This window comes from Staurois parvus, unplaced genomic scaffold (assembly GCF_062004578.1).
Source record: "Staurois parvus isolate SC_StPar_1 unplaced genomic scaffold, SC_StPar_1.0 ptg000343l, whole genome shotgun sequence".
Lineage (NCBI taxonomy): Eukaryota > Metazoa > Chordata > Amphibia > Anura > Ranidae > Staurois > Staurois parvus.
Window position 1 is genome coordinate 1,881,421 of NW_028318139.1, and position 18,123 is coordinate 1,899,543.

The 18,123-nt window shown below is 40.4% G+C and overlaps 1 protein-coding gene across 2 annotated transcripts in view; it reads right to left on the reverse strand.

Annotated features, from left to right (window-relative positions):
* Positions 1-2,281: 2,281 nt before the first annotated feature.
* LOC149456907 (A-type potassium channel modulatory protein KCNIP1) overlaps positions 2,282-18,123 on the reverse strand; it is a 451,873-nt gene continuing 436,031 nt past the window's right edge. For both annotated transcript variants that reach the window (XM_089684303.1, XM_089684302.1), the window contains one exon: positions 2,282-9,695. In XM_089684303.1, the coding sequence (XP_089540429.1) occupies positions 9,648-9,695 (48 nt within the window). In that variant the 3' untranslated portion in view covers positions 2,282-9,647. The remainder of the gene's footprint in view (positions 9,696-18,123) is intronic.

The following is an 18,123-nucleotide window of genomic DNA, read 5'->3' on the forward strand; positions in this document are numbered from 1 at the left end:
AAATCAGGGTTTGGGGTAGGGCAGTCCATAATCCTGTGTTTCCTTTTTTTTAAGCCATTCTTTGGTGGATTTGCTATTGTGCTTTGAATCATTTTTATGCTGAATATTCCACTCAGCTTCAACTTTCGGAAAGAGGTCTTCACATTCTCATCAAGTATAATTTGACATGCTGCAGAATATACAGTTGTCTCAATAGTTGCAAGCTGCCCAGGGCATGAAACAGCAAAGCACTCCTAAACCATAACTTTTCCACCACCATGTTTTACACTTTAAATAAGGTTCTTTCCTAAAATGCTATCTTTGATTTGCAGCAAATATGTTTACTGTTAGGGTATTTTCACACTATACTGACTTATGAACATGAGATATTCCTGTCATACAAAACACAAGGATGGGTTGTATAGCACATGTGTGTATTTTCATGTATACACACATACAGACAGGTCTTCTAGCTTTTTTAATCAAGGAAGTACGGAATACATGCATAAAAATACTGACCAGCAAAGCAGATTTTTTTTTTTACTGCTTTATATGCAATGCAAATTTATGCGCCTGTGTATGAGCCCATTAAAATAAAATGGGCTGATTTAGATCAGTAAAAAATGCCTGTGGTGTTTTTATGTGCAAGAGGCCTCAAAACACACTCTCTCTTCAATTGATCAGCACATTGTTCCAGAAGGCTGGTCTTTGCCTATATGTTAAATGTTAAAATGTAGTCATACTCTTTTCTTGAACAGAAAAGGCTTTTTCTTAACACATATATCATGCAGACTAAATCAGTGCAATCTCTTTCTGACTGTAGACACACATACCATGACTCAAATCAGCCAATTTTCTTTTCCAAAAATCACAGCCTACAACAGTTTACATAGCTCTAGAATTCTCCACTGAACCAGTAGGCTATGGCAGGCCCTAACAGAGCAGCCACCTTCACACAAGGTTCCAACAGGACACATTATCTATTATGGGCAATGGAAAAAATGCCAAGGATATTCAGTACACCACAGCCCACTGGACCAGTGAAAAGGACTGAAACCAAAAGAGCTAGGTCATATCATAAGCTGCAGCTTAGACTATGGATGGTGAAAGTGGTCACAGATTGATTTGAGGTCCAGTAGTTAGGAATATATGTGGGGTGGAGGGGAAATAGGAACAGTTGGCCCCAGCCTTATTGAAAGTTTACATTTATTATGCATGTTATGAACTTAATCTATCCTCGAGGAAAAAAATGTTAAAATATCCTCACTCCAGGACCACTTTATCTTTTTTATGTTTCTAAAAGGAGCTGTCCTTTATCCCTCCCCAACCATCTTCTTATTTTTTCCCTGCCCCCTCCCTCTTGCACAAATGGTGAAAGGATTATTATAATGTTTACCTTTCTGCTCATTTTTGTGCTGCAAAGCACCACTTTCTGGTCTCCATCCCACGTTGGGGTCTTTGCTTCCTTCAGTTGCTATGTCAACAGTTTTTTCCAGGAGGCAGTGTGTTAACAATCTGCAACTTTGCAATGTATATGCGCATGCACACAAACACCGCTGGTGGTATAGTAGCAGTCTCTTGAAGGTCAAAAACACATGATTGCGTAAAATGGCTACAGTGAGGGAATTTATGCAGTGGCTAATTTCCACTTTAAAGGACAAGGTCGCCTTTTTGACAAAAATAATAAATGCACATTTTTTTGCAGGTAAAAAACTGTGCATTTATTATATTTGTCTGCAGGAGCCTGGAAAGCATTGCACCAGTGATCAGTAGATCGCTGATGCCATGCAGGTGTCTGCAGACCTGTCAGAATATGTGCTTTCTGTACAGGATGTATGAGCAAGCAGATATTCTGACAGGAAGCTTCAATGAACTACCACAGCTCTCCATGGTGAAAACTACAAGCTAACAGCCTTTAAGGCTGTATAAACTCGCATAAACCTGCATTGCATATAAAGCTACTTGTAGGCACTCATGCACAGAACTTGCGGCCATGTGGGCGGAGCCTCACACGGCTACGCTGTTTTAAAAGACTTCTTCCCGTACTATCTGTCAGAGGAAGGGGGGACGGCAGGCATGGCTGCAGCTAAATGAACATGTTACATGTTCCACCCTAAAAATGGGTGGAACATGTAACATGTTCCCAAAGGTGAACTTATCCTTTAAGTTTATTACCCTCCCAGCAGTATTAATGGAAAAGTCCCCAGATAACCAATTTTTTCTGTTTACCTCTGCCGTCATATTAATACCACAAAACATTTCAACCTTGGTAGAGGTTATTTCTGAAAAAAATGACTTGGGCTATTGTGTAAAGACAAATTATATTTCCAAGTTGCTTTTGTGTCACACATTAGACAAAACATAAGAAATTTTACATGAAACTATTATAAATAACCAGTGTACATATTATTGACATACATCATTCATCCATATGTGTCAAAATGATTTTTAAAATTGTAGTCACATCACAGAATGGTAATTTTGGTCAAAATGGCAACATTGATGGCTTTAACCACAACATTTTCAGTTGGGCAAAATGATTTGGCAATAACATTTTTATTAATTGTACCAAAGTAATTCCTATATTGTTGATTTTTAATGGGAGATGGTTCTTTTGCAATGTATTTTTGCAGACATTATTTATTTTCTATGCAAATACATCTATTTAAACACAAACAGACACAACTAACCAAAAAAAAAATCTAGTTTAAATCCAGTAGTGTTACTTGCAAATATAAAAGTGCACTTTTTGTCCTTTATCCCATTTATTGACACTCAAATTAGATTGATGGCATAAAGCATTATGAAGTTTGTTTTTTAATGCATTTCTAATGTGACATTGGAAAAACAAACTAAAATAGCTTATGAATGATAAAAACAGCCCAAAATAATAGCCAAGGGGAAAATGGGAGAATGGGAGGAAGGAATGAAGGGGTGATAAGCATTACCTATGAATTATTATGGGAGACTGTCGGTCACACAGATAATATGGAGTTAAATCGGAGCAAAAAAAACAAAACTGAAAAGGCAGCTAGGACGACAGCTCTCTTAGGTGGTTCAACCCCCAGCTGTCAGATAATGTTAGTTAGAAGCAAGCAGTACAAGGAAAATATGATAAATACTCTTGGAATAGGCCTAAACTTGGCAACAGGCCCAAATAACTCACAAGAGGGGGCTTTGTTTCTCAATGAACTCAGAGAAAACAATTTTATAGTAAGTACAAATAATTCTGTGTTTGCTTACATTCATTGAGAGACACAGCTTTTGATTATAAATCAATCAGAAGCAGTGAGATGTCAACAAGCATTGCTTAACAAAAGGAACAGCCAATACATCAATAACAAATTAATGAATATGGTGGGCCCTTACACCACAAATGACTGATGCAACCACATGAACCTTAAAAAATGTATTGAAGGTATCAACAGAGGATCAAGTTGCTGCCTTACAAACTTGCAAAATTGAGGACTGATGACGGAAAGCCCAAGAAGTGCTGACTGAATAAGTAGTGACAGGAATAGGCATTTTATAATGTTTAATGGGATAAGCCTGAAATGCTGTTTGTTGAATCAATCTAGAGATGGTTGCAGATGAAGCAGCATGTTCCATATGTGGACCATCAATTACAATAAATAAGGAATCAGGAAGATTGAAGTAGCCTGAAGGTAAACCCTAACAGCCCTGACAATATCTAAGGTGTGTAAAGGACTTCTTTACGGCAACAAGGAGCCAGACAGAGGGACAGAAACACAATATCTTCATTAAGGTGAAAAGCAGAAACTACCTCAGATTGATAAATGGGTGGGATTTCAAAACCACCTTGTCCTTGTGCAAAATCAAGAAGAGGGAATTATTCACAGAAAAAAGGCCATCGACTCAGACATGCTTGGACGAAATTTTGGCCACCAAAAAAAGTTAACCTTTGAGGCAATATATGCAAGAGATTTTCCTGAATATTGTCAAAAAAGGTCTTTGTAAGACTAAAGGGTCCCATGAAGAAAGCAGAGGCCTGACAAGAGGAACAATATGGATAACTACCTGTATAAAAGGAAGCAATGACTTGCCAAAGAGCATTGAAACATAACAGCCAAGGTTTAAATCAAATCTCCTCTTTGGATTATTGACCCTGACCAGAGAAAACTCAGAACCCTCCCCTCCCGCCAAGCCAAAAAAGGCTTGCTTCTGTCGCAATGATCAACCAATGAAGGGGAGGAAAATATAAATTTCCTTTTCTAGGTACAGTGGAGATCTATTACACTTGCACAGGATTTCCCACTGAAGAGTCTGAAAGTGGAACTGAGCAAAAGAGACTGCTTCAAAGGAGGAGACCATCAGGCCCAACATACAAAAAAGAAAAAAAAGGACCAATGGTTTAATGAAGACTCCTGACTTGGCCATGAAGTTTGTACAGTTTTTCAGCGTTGGTGGCTCTGACAAATTAGGACATGAAGAAATGCATTTGAATGTTGATTGATATTTGGAAATCTCCCTGATGGACAGAAGTAGCCACCATTTTTTTTCCACAAGGGCATTTTACACTTTTAAATCCAGGATGAGATTAATACTTCCTTTCTTAGGGTTTTGAGCAAAGAGGATTTGGATGGCTAGAGATAAGTTTGTGAGGAAAACCCAAGGAGTGTTTGTGGCCAAAATGCCACAGAAAAATGTTACAGCCTGCAACATCAAAGTAGAGAATACCTGTTCCGATAAAAGGTCCTAATACAAAAGTCTAGCTCATTCCATGATGGTCTGAGAGACCAGAGCCAAAGCTAAAACGAATGTCTCATCAGATTTCCAACAATGGTATACATAGAACGAAGATTCAACTCCATCTTCTGGTCCTTTGGGTTTTGAAAGATGGAGCTTTTACTACAGGGATCATAGCTGCCTTACTTAATAATGCAATTGGCAGGTCCATGATAGAAGGAGTAGTAGTAGTAGTTTTAGTGAAATTCCCTGCATAAGGATACAAACAGAAATGCATTTTGGCAATTTTGACAATACACACACCTAATTAGAATGCTTCCATTTCTTGCAAATGTGATTGTCAAAAAAACAAATAGTATGGAAACACTTTTGTATCTCACTTCTCCATATGAAAGCCAAAAACAACCTAGGGTTCAGAGGAAGCAGGAGAGTTTTACAAACTGCTTTAATCAGAGGTGAAACTAACTTCTTTTCATAAGATAAGGGAAAAACCAGAATCCTCATTCTTATCCTCAGCAATTAAAAAATGAGAAGCCCCATGAAAGTCAAGACCAGGCAGAACCAGGACTCCACTGTCAGACAAGTCTGAGGGGACAGGTGACTGTAGAGGATGTGATTTCCATGAGACTCTGCTTAGGATCAGAAATAGCATGAACAGTAAGGGATTCCAGTGTAATTGAGAAATAAGGAGGGGACAGAAGAGTCGCTGATGCAAATGCACCTGAGGTCGCTGTACAAGTATCACAATGTAAACCTCCCTGGTTAGCTTTCATGGTACCATGACAACCATTATACACAGAGTTGGTCTGTGCAAAGGGATTTGGATAGCATTAGATGTTCAAACTTCTTCCTAGAATCAGCCATGTTACCACAGTGGAGACTCTAGGTTTCAATAGGAATCCACTGCTTCAACTTGAGAGGAGCAAAAAAACCAGCTGCAATACACAGTTAAAATCTGCAAGCTCCAAGGTGTGCATGCATGCACACCACTATAGGGGCTTAGAGTGAGTCACAATTGTGCATAGAGAAATATGAACTGTGCTTGAACAAAAGTGGTGTGGTGGCTGAACAGAATGGAGCAACTGTAGCCTACACAGATAAAAAGAAACACCTATGACTGACTGAAATAAGTGCCAGTTAATAAAGAAAAAAAAGAAATGTAAATAAAGGTATAAAGACTGACAGGGTTAGTGAGACAGCAATAACCTCACATATCACCTCTAGGATCCAGAAAACTGGAGTCCTTCAGCCAACAAAAGAAACCTGTGACAAACAGACAAATACAACCTCTCACGTGTTACAGTACATAAAGGGCTTGCCACTGGTCAAATAGAAAAACAAGGCTGGTACAGTGGGTTTTAGCTGCAACCTAGAGACACTAATGCAGTATGACTAGACTAGAGAGACTACAACCATTAAAATCCAACCTGGTTACCAGTCAGCTTCCTGATAGATAAAATAGTCCTGTAAGACATCTTCAGGAGCTGAAGAAAAAACAATTCTTAATCCTCTACGCTAGACAACAAACAGATGTTCTCTGATGTTGTAGGATTAAGTCACCCAAGGGAGTCTAGTCTTTTGCATCCAGTCTCCTACTTCTGAAAATGGACAGCTTACCCACTGATTCTGATTGATATTCAATCAAACGTTGTATCTCTCAATGATAGCAAGAGAAAATTGCATTTCTGTAATTAAAATTCGAAAACACTTTTCAGTCATCTGTAAATATTTTCTACCACAGTTAGCATTTAAAAGTACTAGCTACATTTGCTACTTTGACCAAATTTATGTTTCCTGATCCAGCAGTAGAAGTGGAAGGAATCTCCCCAGTGGGACACAGATTACAAAAAAAAACATACACTGGATTTTTAACCATTCCCTACTCTGTCTAAAACTCAAAAAGTTTTGGCTATGCAAAAACTTTAACGTAAGCCTGTCACAAGAGTATCAGGGATGCTATTGCTAAGCTTCTTTTAAAAAATTTCAGTCACCTGGCTGTTATGCTGACCTACTTAGAATCAATTACCTGGAATTTTTTTTTACAGATTATTAAAACCAGAGGAATGTGAGAAGTCTATATCTGTATTCTTGCTCCATGCTAGTGTGCCAATTATAGAAGCAAGAGAGTAAACATGACAATCAGGTAACTAATATTTTTACATAGAGGGTCAGCTCAGCCCAGTCTCCGTGTTTCTTACATTATTTAATTTTTTACATGTATATAAGAATCAACACATACCATAAAATTCTCTTTAAAAAAATATATTTACTATGAACAGTAATTTCTACCAGTTGTTAGGAACTTTGCTGCTACAATAATTGGTGATGATAAGGAAGGCAACACATCACTACACCTACTGTAAATCTGATCCCCTGTTCAACAAGATTACTTAAGGTGGACCTTGCCCCAGGAAGAACAGTCCACCCATTACATCAGAGCCTCCTCCTCTTTTAAAAATCACGATATAACTATGCCAAAAATCACCTGTGGGGAAACAATTAGAAAATGTACTTACTTCACCCCTGACTTCCACCCCAAGGATGACATCGCATTCCTTCTGGTTTGATCCTCCAAATGACGAGGATCACAAACCCAGCACTCCTCAGGATCTCACTGAAAGTATAGCTGTGTCACTCCCTGCAGTGTGAAATCTGGGGGTAAAGTAAATATTTATTCTTACTTTTGTCCCCATAGGTGTGTTTTTGTATATCCATTATATGGTGATTTATTGAGGTGCTAGTCCTTTATGAAGATTTTAGTTTTTTATTTGCCTCTACTATGCCTGTTTTAGCTGCAAATACCAAACAGCTTCAAATCAGTTACACAGAAAACATGTTACTATTGTTTGACGTTTCTCAAATTCTATTAAAGTATGGGAACTATTGCATTTATTTTTGGTTTACACGTGATATATACTCACAAATTACTATAACAAATACATCTTTACAAAGCTTTTCTGTGATGTTTGCTAAGGACAAACCACATTATGCTTTTCAATGTTATATTTATGTTTTGTAGCATAGGCATTGCCATAATGTCGCTGGGACTTAATTTAGATATTGCAGGTAAATCAACAAGCTAACATAGGTTATATTACAGTGAAATTGTGCTTTGTTTACACAGAAAAAGCAACAGGTTCACTTAAATTTCAGCCTTGCTCACTTGCCTGCCCCTTTAATCACCCACTGCTCCTTTTGTCCACAGGAGTGAAAATAAAAGGCACTTTCTAAGCTTACATCATATCTTCGGACAAAGTGGAGAGGAATTAGAACCCCTGTCAGGGTTTCATTGATGTCTGTGTTCCAGTTAGGAAGATTCAGCTTCTCTATTTGTCACAATTACTGTAATGATTGAAAATTAAAGTAAAAAAAATCAAATTCTCACATTTTGGGTTGCAACAATAACAACCAGAGGGTGTATCTTCAAATAGGGACATTAGCTCTGATGAACCTAGCGACAGCCAGGGATTTCCTCACTTTGGAGACATTTCCTTTAAACTCCTGTTTTGGCTAATGAACAGGAAGTGAAGGGAAATTTCTCCAACGGGACACAAATGGCAAAAAAAACTGACAGGAGTTATAACCCTCCCTTACACTATCCAAAATTTAAAAAATAGTTTTGCCTATAGTTCTACTTTAAATGTGCTCTTTTGGGAGTTTACTTAGGCTTAGGATTGTTTCCCTGCCAACATATGACAATGCAAATGCTTGTTGAATGGCTGCTTATGCAGCCATGCTTTCTAGAAAGAATGGGAATAAATCATAGCCCGATACAAATACATTTAAGCAGGTATTTAAGGGCAATAATCCTTGGCGTCTCAAAAGATTAGCTGCAACTATGCACAACATACCTGCACATTGTGACACACCTACCTAATTAAGTGCCCTTCTCCAGTGATGTACTGTCCATGCTCCTTTTTGTCACTCCCTTATCACTGCTGACATCTCATAGTCTTCTTCTGGTTGCACAATCCTCAGCCATCTTCATTGCCCAGCCAGGAATGGTTTGGTCCCAACACCCACAACATGGGGAGATTGAGCACTGAGCTACACATATGTAGCTCAGTGTACAATTAAAGGAAACATTTTATCAGGCAGGGATAGAGCTTTTAAGGCAAAGGAGGCATACACTGGGATTGATTTACTAAAGAAAAATAGACTGTTCACTTTGAAAGGGCATGAGGTGAAACTCTGCTGACTTCTATCATATCATAATGAGCACCCAAAAACACTGTTTTTTATTGTTATTTTTTTGCATGTGATTGGGTATTCGTTGCAGAATGAATTTTATCCCCACATCCGCAGAGTCTATTCTACCATGAAAAACTACCTGTTAGCAATTTTAAAAAAGACTTTAGTTCTACTTTAAAGTACACTAAAATATATTTTTTATTGACTACATAACTAGATTAGATGAAATTGTTTGATATTTGCATGTACTAACACTGTAATGTTTTTGATCATAAAATATATTATCGTTTGTTCAAAAGTCAGTTTATGTTGAGTATGTTACCATTGTATTTTTTACAAAGCGATACTAACACAAACAAGCTGTATGAAAAGCCTTTAAGATTTCAGTTTCAGTATATGGCTAAACAAAAGTAACAGTATTGAATCGTATATTTTGCAATCATACTGTATTAAAACGCAAAAGCATTTAAAACTAGCAAAACACATATCCACTAATAATTAAGGTAAAGCTATAAAACATGTAAACGCAGTACACATCCAAAAGGGTATTAAATCCAGTGGATGCGTCACACAGGGGAAATCAAACAATTCATTTTCCACAAACTGGAGCTTGTTGATAGATGACACCGTGGATTTTTACAAATTTGTTCTTTGATGGTTACAAACTTCATAATTACAAAATTTCCAGAGAATGTTTTGTGGTTTGTTTTGCAAGGTTACAAACATTTCACAGTGCTATTGAGAGTCAGCACCATTGTTCACAGCCTTTCTTACATAACATTTTCAAAGAGCTGTAATGACCTCATGATATTGTCATCCTAAAAAAACAAAAAAGAAAGCATACACAATATTAATTTTACACCTTGAATTATTACATAGGTAAATAATTTAGCAAAATACCTCCTAAAACTAACACACCAATGGTCTTAAAAGAAGTAAGAATCTCTAGTCAACATATTTGTCACTTACGTAAAAACAAGTTTGCACATCCCCTGCAAGGACCCATCTTAAACTCAATATATTTTTATTCTTTTTATCAAACAATTACTTTAATTTGCTATATTTAAAAAATTAGAAATACATAAAAAAAAACCAAATGTGGCAAATCAGAAATCAGTAACACCATCAATTGAGGAAACATTTCCAGTATCCTGGAAGGATTCAAACACTGGACAGAGTTAACATAATTCCTATCACAGTTTTTCTTCAGGGGTGGGATATAACAAGACTATCACTGAAAGTGTCAGTTTCTGGGGGCTATGTCTTTTATTCTATTTTATTCTGTGTCTGGTGTCTGTAAAGGCTAAGATAGCGTGGAGTCGTTAGAATATCTCAGTGAGGCTCCCTTTTCAGAAGTTGTTGTGCTGTTTACTCCTTCAATGTATTCTTCCAAGTATAAGGTACCAGTCTTATTTAAACCTCAGATATCTAAGATATATGTTCTCTTTACTATTGGCATGTGTGGTGTCATCCTGCCAGGATTAACAGAGCCCTTAGGAAGAAAGAGGTGTAAAGTATGATAGTGGGTATGTAAAGTTTAGGGTTGGTTTGCTGCTTCAGGGCCTGGGAAGCTTGCATTCATTGAGTCAGCTATACATTCTTCATCATATCAAAGTGTGCATGATGAGAAGAAATAGCGGGTTATGGACTTCTCTAGTAAAAGCCCTGATTTGATCCCCTCAAGAAAAGAGAGCCTGCAGACATCACTGCAGAAAGTTGATTATGTATTCATGTGGCTGTACAGTGCTGATTGGGAGGTCTTTTTTCAGCCAGATGGACAGACTGGATGGACTTTTGTGTTTTTGCAGCTAGACTAACTATGAAACTATGGCCCTGATTCACTATTGGGCGTGGGCGCATATTTATGGGCTTAAGCCCAATTTTCATGGGCGTCCGTCCATTTTTGACCCTGCAACCTAATTCACTATTGAGCAGAGCCCATAAGCAGACGCCCAATCTAATTCACAAAAAGACACACGCCCGGAATCAGACTCACAAAAGCAGACTTGCTAAGAAGCACGTCTAACACCATGAAAAATCACTGTAGAGACATGTTCACTTAGAAATTTGCTTTGCCAAATATCAGGACTTCACTTTAAACAATATCTGCTATTTCCAAAAAAATTAAGAATGTGTTAAAAATCGTTTTTCTCAAGGAAATCGACACAGTAAAAATCTAGATGCCCGTGCAGTGTCTTTGGCAGATAGAACTGAGCATGTGCAGAACACCTTTTAGTCCTCTGCCATGGGCGTTTGCTTTTTAGCCACTGACTAATAGTGAATCTGATTGTGGATTCCTCTGACAGCCGGCACTCGGTCGCGACTACTGTGTTTAATAAACAGCATTAAGCATATCTTCATGTAATCTAATTAGATTTCCTTCGTTTTAGTGATTATATTTTTGTTTCTTATCCTTTATAATTATTTCTGTTATGATTTTACTTATTTTGAAGGTCTAGATAAAATTTATTTTGAAAGCTGAATGTAAAAATAAAGGTCCGCAATAAAAAAAAAAAAAAAAAAAACAGCGTGGGTCCCCCCTCTCATCCATACCAAGCCCTTCAGGTCTGGTATGGATATTAAGGGGGAACTCCATGCTGAAATTTAAAAAAAAAACAGCGTGGGTCCCCCTCAATATCCATACCAGACCTTTATCCGAGCATGCAGCCCGGCAGGTCAGGAAAGGGGGGGGGGGACGAGCGAGCGCCCCCCCCCTCCTGAACCATACCAGGCCACATGCCCTCAACATGGGGGGGGTGCTTTGGGGCAGGGGGGCTCCCCCCCCCAAAGCACCTTGTCCCCATGTTGATGAGGACAAGGGCCTCTTCCCCACAACCCTGGCCGGTGGTTGTGGGGGTCTGCGGGCGGGGGGCTTATCAGAATCTGGAAGCCCCCTTTAACAAGGGGGCCCCCAGATCCCGGCCCCCCCCCTACGTGAATGATTCCGCGGTACACGGTCCGCAGATCATTCACAAAAAAACTAAGTGTGGTGTAAAAAAAACACAGTACAGGGTCTTTGACAAGTCCTTTATTAAAACAATGTCCCCCGAAGTAGATCCAACGTCAATCGCGGCGGCGGCGACCCGAAAAAAGGAAAAAAAAAAAAAAGGTTCCGCTCCCGTCCAAGGCTTCCAGCCTAGTGAAGAAAAGCCTAGCTGACAGTTCTTATATAGGTATGGGGCGGGGCCAGCCGGGAACAGCAAGCATGTGACATGGGGCGGGTCACTGGGATGATGTCCCCGGCTGGCCCCGCCCATACCTATATAAGAACTGTCAGCTAGGCTTTTCTTCACTAGGCTGGAAGCCTCGGACGGGAGCGGAACCTTTTTTTCGGGTCGCCGCCGCCGCGATTGACGTTGGATCTACTTCGGGGGACATTGTTTTAATAAAGGACTTGTCAAAGACCCTGTACTGTGTTTTTTTTACACCACACTTAGTTTTTTTGTGAATGAGTCTGCGGACCGTGTACCGCGGAATCATTCACGTAGGGGGGGGGGACCGGGATCTGGGGGCCCCCTTGTTAAAGGGGGCTTCCAGATTCTGATAAGCCCCCCGCCCGCAGACCCCCACAACCACCGGCCAGGGTTGTGGGGAAGAGGCCCTTGTCCTCATCAACATGGGGACAAGGTGCTTTGGGGGGGGAGCCCCCCCTGCCCCAAAGCACCCCCCCCATGTTGAGGGCATGTGGCCTGGTATGGTTCAGGAGGGGGGGGGCGCTCGCTCGTCCCCCCCCTTTCCTGACCTGCCGGGCTGCATGCTCGGATAAAGGTCTGGTATGGATATTGAGGGGGACCCACGCTGGTTTTTTTTTTAATTCCAGCGTGGAGTTCCCCCTTAATATTCATACCAGATCCGAAGGGCTTGGTACAGATGGGAGGGGGGACCCCACGCTTTTTTTTTATTATTTATGCAATAAAGGGAATTATTTTACATTCAGCTGTCAGTGGGGAACCCCGCTGACAGATGAAACATTAACTCATGGCTGTCGCTCCTACAATCCCGCATGAGTTATGTTATCAACTCATGCAGCATTTTAGTAATGAAAACCAATGCAGCGCTCATGTTTCAGCTGTCGGCGGATTTCCCCACTGACAGTTGAATGTCAAAGTATTGCAGTGATTTATAAACAGTTCTTTAAATAACTGGCGTGGGGTCCCCCCTCCCATCCATACTAAGCCCTTCGGGTCTCGTATGGATGTTAAGGGGTAACTCCACGCTGAAATTAAATAAAAAACAGCATGGGGTACCCCCCTAAATCCATAACACATACTTATCCGAGCATGCAGCCCGGCAGGTCAGGAAAGGGGGGGACGACGACGAGCGAGTGCCTCCCCCCCTCCTGAACCATACCAGGCCACATGCCCATACCAAATTATTCAAACATTTGTAAACAGACCAATTAACTGAAATGGTTTGACATTTGTACCCCAAATATGACGTTCCCTGAGGCGTTGGTAAACCGAGGTACGCCTGTATTAGTATTGCAATCCTTTGTATTGGGATACATAGAACCAACATACATCTGAATTGGCAACATAGCACAACATTTGTGTCACATTGGAGATATCTGGCTAGTTAAACTGACCATGCCCAGGGACCTAGGATTGATTCACAGCACAGAAATACAGGCTGGGTTAGCAATGTAGCTCCGTGGATTAGTGGTTAGCACTGCTGCCTTACAACTCTAGGGTTGTCGGTTCGAATCCCAACCCCGGCGAGGTAGTAGCATGATCTCCGTGTGTGGCTGTCTTCACATACATGTTCTGGCAACATCTTTGCATTCTGTCTAAATGATCCCTAAAATGTGAATTAGAATGAGGCCTTGTCTGTTGAAACACCTTCAAAGCTGCACCTTATGTGAATGTCATACAATGGGATAAGATAAGGGCCTGAATTATTTGATAATGATGGTTTACACTCCACCCACTTTTGTGAAGGATTTGGCAAGCAAAGAGCTGACAGAGAGAGAGAAGAGTGAGACGAAGAAGAGTGAGCGAGAGATACATATGAAGAGTGATAAAGAGAGACATTCAGAAGAGTGAGCGAGAGAGAAGAGCGAGCCAGTGAGACAAAGAAGAGTGAGCAAGAGATACATACTGAAGAGTGATAAAGAGAGACATTCAGAAGAGTGAACGAGAGAGAAAAGACTTGGTTGGTGAATCCACACATCAAACTTGTCACAAATCCTGGCGTGCATTTTTCCCCCAAATGCATAGCAGACCCTTATCCCAGCAGGCAGGTACCGCACGCCTTCAAAGATTTATTTCCTTTGTTGATTTTCCTGCTTCGCTCACACTATATGCAATTGAAAATTACTCTTTAAGTTGCCAATTTTACTGTGTTTTCTAGAGAATTACTAACTAGTTGTGTTTTCAATTGTGTGTAGCATTGCGATTTCTATTTGAGTCTAGATGTTAAATTGCTAATAAATGGCCACAATTCTCAAATACCTTTGAACTCTCGCTGCAACAAATGGTGTATGTTAATACACTCACATTCATTATATCCAATATCAGGTACGATGTCAATGCACAAATCGCACCTGAAATTGCACACCCTGGATGTGACTTGTCATGTGATTGGCATGGCCAGCAGCTTGCTCTCTGCATGGCAAATTGCACCCAATGTTACTGGGGGCCAACACCACTGTCACATCTAATCCGATGCGGCAATTGTCCAACTTACAGTGAAGTTGCACGAGTTCACAATCCAATTGGATGTGAACAGAGCCTACAGTGGCCAATAGGGTGCGACTTGGTCTACGATTTGCAAGTCGCCTGTCATGCCAATTGCATGGCAATCGCAAACAATGTTACTGGGGGCTACCCGGTCACATTAAAGCAGATTTCTAAGTGGTGTTATTGACACCACAGTCACATCATGTGACTTGCATAGAAGTTGCATGATTTCAAAGTCGGGGTACATGGTGATTTCAAGTGCAATTTGCAAGACATTCGACATCGATCTCTCAGCAAATTGCATGAAAAGTAGTGTATTCATTACTCTATAATTACTTGCGGCTCCTACCAAGTTTGAACCACAACAATATGCACGCTCCAATAGCGTGCTCATTGAGTGGGACTTGGCATGTGATTTGCACAACATGCAAGCTGTAAATCGTCTGCAAAGTCGCACCCTATTGTCTGCTATTAGAGTGACCACATGGGTGCGTTTCAAACACTGATTTCTATAGTAGTACATGTACTACTTTAGTGGCAATTTGCATAGAGATCTGTGTCAGATGTCTTGAAAATTGCATTGAAATGGTCAACTTTACTGTAAGTTGCATGATTTGTAAATCAGCTTTGCCCAGAGTGTAATGTTTGGTGATGTTTGATTTCTGGAGTGTTTTACCAATTGATGGGAAATTCACCATACTAGTCAAATCGATTTGTCATTTTCAGTATTGCATACAAGATGTGGTCATGTGACTGTCTTAACTCATGCGAGAATCTGGAGGGAATTGTGACCATAGTAGCAATAAAGGTTCCAATTGGGGTTCCCTTTCACATCCCTGCTCAATGTTCTGTTGTATGCTGCACACGTACATTTCACTGTATATATCTTTCTGATTTGTGGGGCCTGTATACCAAGGGTTAATGCAGGTAGGACGCGGATTCATCAGGTGAAAACACTTTCACTGACCAAACTAAGGTCAGTGGTGGGTGTGGCTTCATTGGGTGTGGGGCCTTGTTTGACACGCTCCAAATACAACCTAGTTTATATAAAGACGTGCAGTAGGGAGTGATTTGGCCTGTTACTAGGCCGGGTGGTTTGTGACTAAGTCCTTGCTTGTAGTGGTTTGGGGGAGGAAGAGATTTTGTGCTGAATTGCCCCAGACACCACTCAGGCTGTGTTTGGAAGTGGGCTGGAAATGTTTGCATATTTTTGGCCTTGTAAAGTGTTTGTGTGTTATTGCACAATGATTGTGTTTTTTCTCTTTGCATTGAAAGCCTCACACATGTCAATCGTTTTGTTTAAAATCTGCTCTTGTTTTAATTTTGCTTGCTTATTTAGACTCAAATGCTTTTTTCTTACAAACCTGCTGACAAATGTATGTGTAGGGGATTTGTAGAGGTGGGAGGGGATTTGTAGAGGTGGGAGGGTTTTTTCACATATGTCTTGTTTTCTTTATATTTTGATGTGTAGACTTTTTTTGTGAATGGATCTTTATACTAAATGATTGTGTAAGTAAACCTTATGTGCACGAAAATGTTACTTGATTCATCTTCCCCTTTGTTTCCTGCTATAACCTGAGCACACACAGTTCATTAGAAGTATCTTTAGATTGTAAGCTCTTATGAGCAGGAGTGTTTTATTTTTGCCACATCAATCCTATTTTTGTGACTCACCAAGATATTGACTGTACCTACTTGTTCCTGCTGACCAAATAAATGAAGATATATTTGATCAATAAATGTTTCACCGATGTTTTTGTGTTTATTTTATGTTCAATATATGAACAACCTTAATAGTTACTTTGTATACTTATATAATCTGCTCAAATGTAGCTTGTAAGAGCGTGAATATGCAAGTGTGTGCAAACTGGCTTTTTCAAAACCAAACAAAAAAATAAAAAACCTGCTTGCACCACAATATTGTTATGTACTAATGAATATGTCACATTCACTGTGCAGCCAGCTACAGGTTTTCTACAATTTGATTTACAGTAATAAAATAGTCCCCACTGTATGTTGATTTTTGGCCTTTGGCAACAAATATATATTAGCCAAGGTTTAAAAAGAAAAAAATCACTAAAACACACATTCGCGAAAGCTATCATAGCCGTGCATAGAAATGAGCGATCGTGCATAGATATGCGCGATCGTGCACAAATAAACGCCAAACAGGTGTCCCCCATGGCGCACGAGCAGCTATCCTCCTGGAAGTCCGTCATCTGGTGCGCGCGCACCCGGAAGTGGTTGTTGGGAGTGTAAGTGGATGAGAAGTGGTTGGAGGTTTTGTGTTGGTTGAAAATTTTGATAACTTTATTGGCATTTGGACATGGCGAGAGCACAGTTCTCAACTGAGGAGATGATCCTTATATGTAAAGTAACTGTGGCCATTGCAAATATGTTTATAACATGTGAGGGACAAGTAATTGTAATTTTGTGGGTGGGGCCTAGCAGAATCTCACTTGGTGCACATGCTACTTATCTGTACATTAGCTCCTGGGTATTGATGGGTCAATTATATTAACCACTTGCCTACTGGGTACTCCTACCCCCTTCCTGTCCTGGCCAATTTTCATCTTTCTGCACTGTTACCCTTTGAATGACAATTGTGCGGTCATGCCACATTGTACCCATCTTAAATTTGTATCAGTTTTTTCAGACAAATAGAGCTTTCTTTGGGTGGTATTGACTTGCTGCTGTGAGTTTTACTTTTTGCTCGATAAACCACAAAATAGCTCATAATGAATAAAAGGCTGTTTATATTATAACATTTGGTAAACTGGTAATTTAGCAACACTGATGTGCGTTGATGAGGCGGCACTGCTGGCCACAGGTGGGCGGAACTGTTGGGTGGCACTGGTGGGCACTGATCATCGGGGCCGACCCCTGCTTTGATAACTGCTGGTTCTCGGCAGTACTTTCCACACATTCTGACAGCGTGATGAAAGTGCAGCCAAGACCCGGCAAATGCATTTCCCGGTGATCAGCGTGTCATTGGACATGGCTGATCACATGGTAAAAAGCCGCTGTGATTGGTCTTTACCACATCACGTGATCAGCTGTGTCCTTAGGACACAGCAATCACGGAGAGCGCGTTCTGCCAGGATGTCATATGACACCCTCCCAGAGCTGCCTGGATGCAGTGTAGCGTTATTCGGCTATCTGCGGTCGCCAAATAGGTAACCAGCTAGGCCTTCATGGCTAATCTTTGAATATCTGGACATGTATACTGCGTATAATGCATTACATTCTACAATGTGTTGGTGTACACGGTATCACAGTGTGCAATGTGTTGCTGGATTCTGCATGACAGTGGACAGCGTATCACAGTGTGCAATGCATAGCTCCAGCCTGCATGACAGTGTACAGTGCATTACAGTCTACAATGTGTGGGTGTACACGGTATCACAGTGTGCAATGCGTTGCTCCATCCTGCATGACAGAGTACAGTGCATTACAGTCTACAATGTGTGGGTGTACACGGTATCACAGTGTGCAATGCGTTGCTCCATCCTGCATGACAGAGTACAGTGCATTACAGTCTACAATGTGTGGGTGTACACGGTATTAC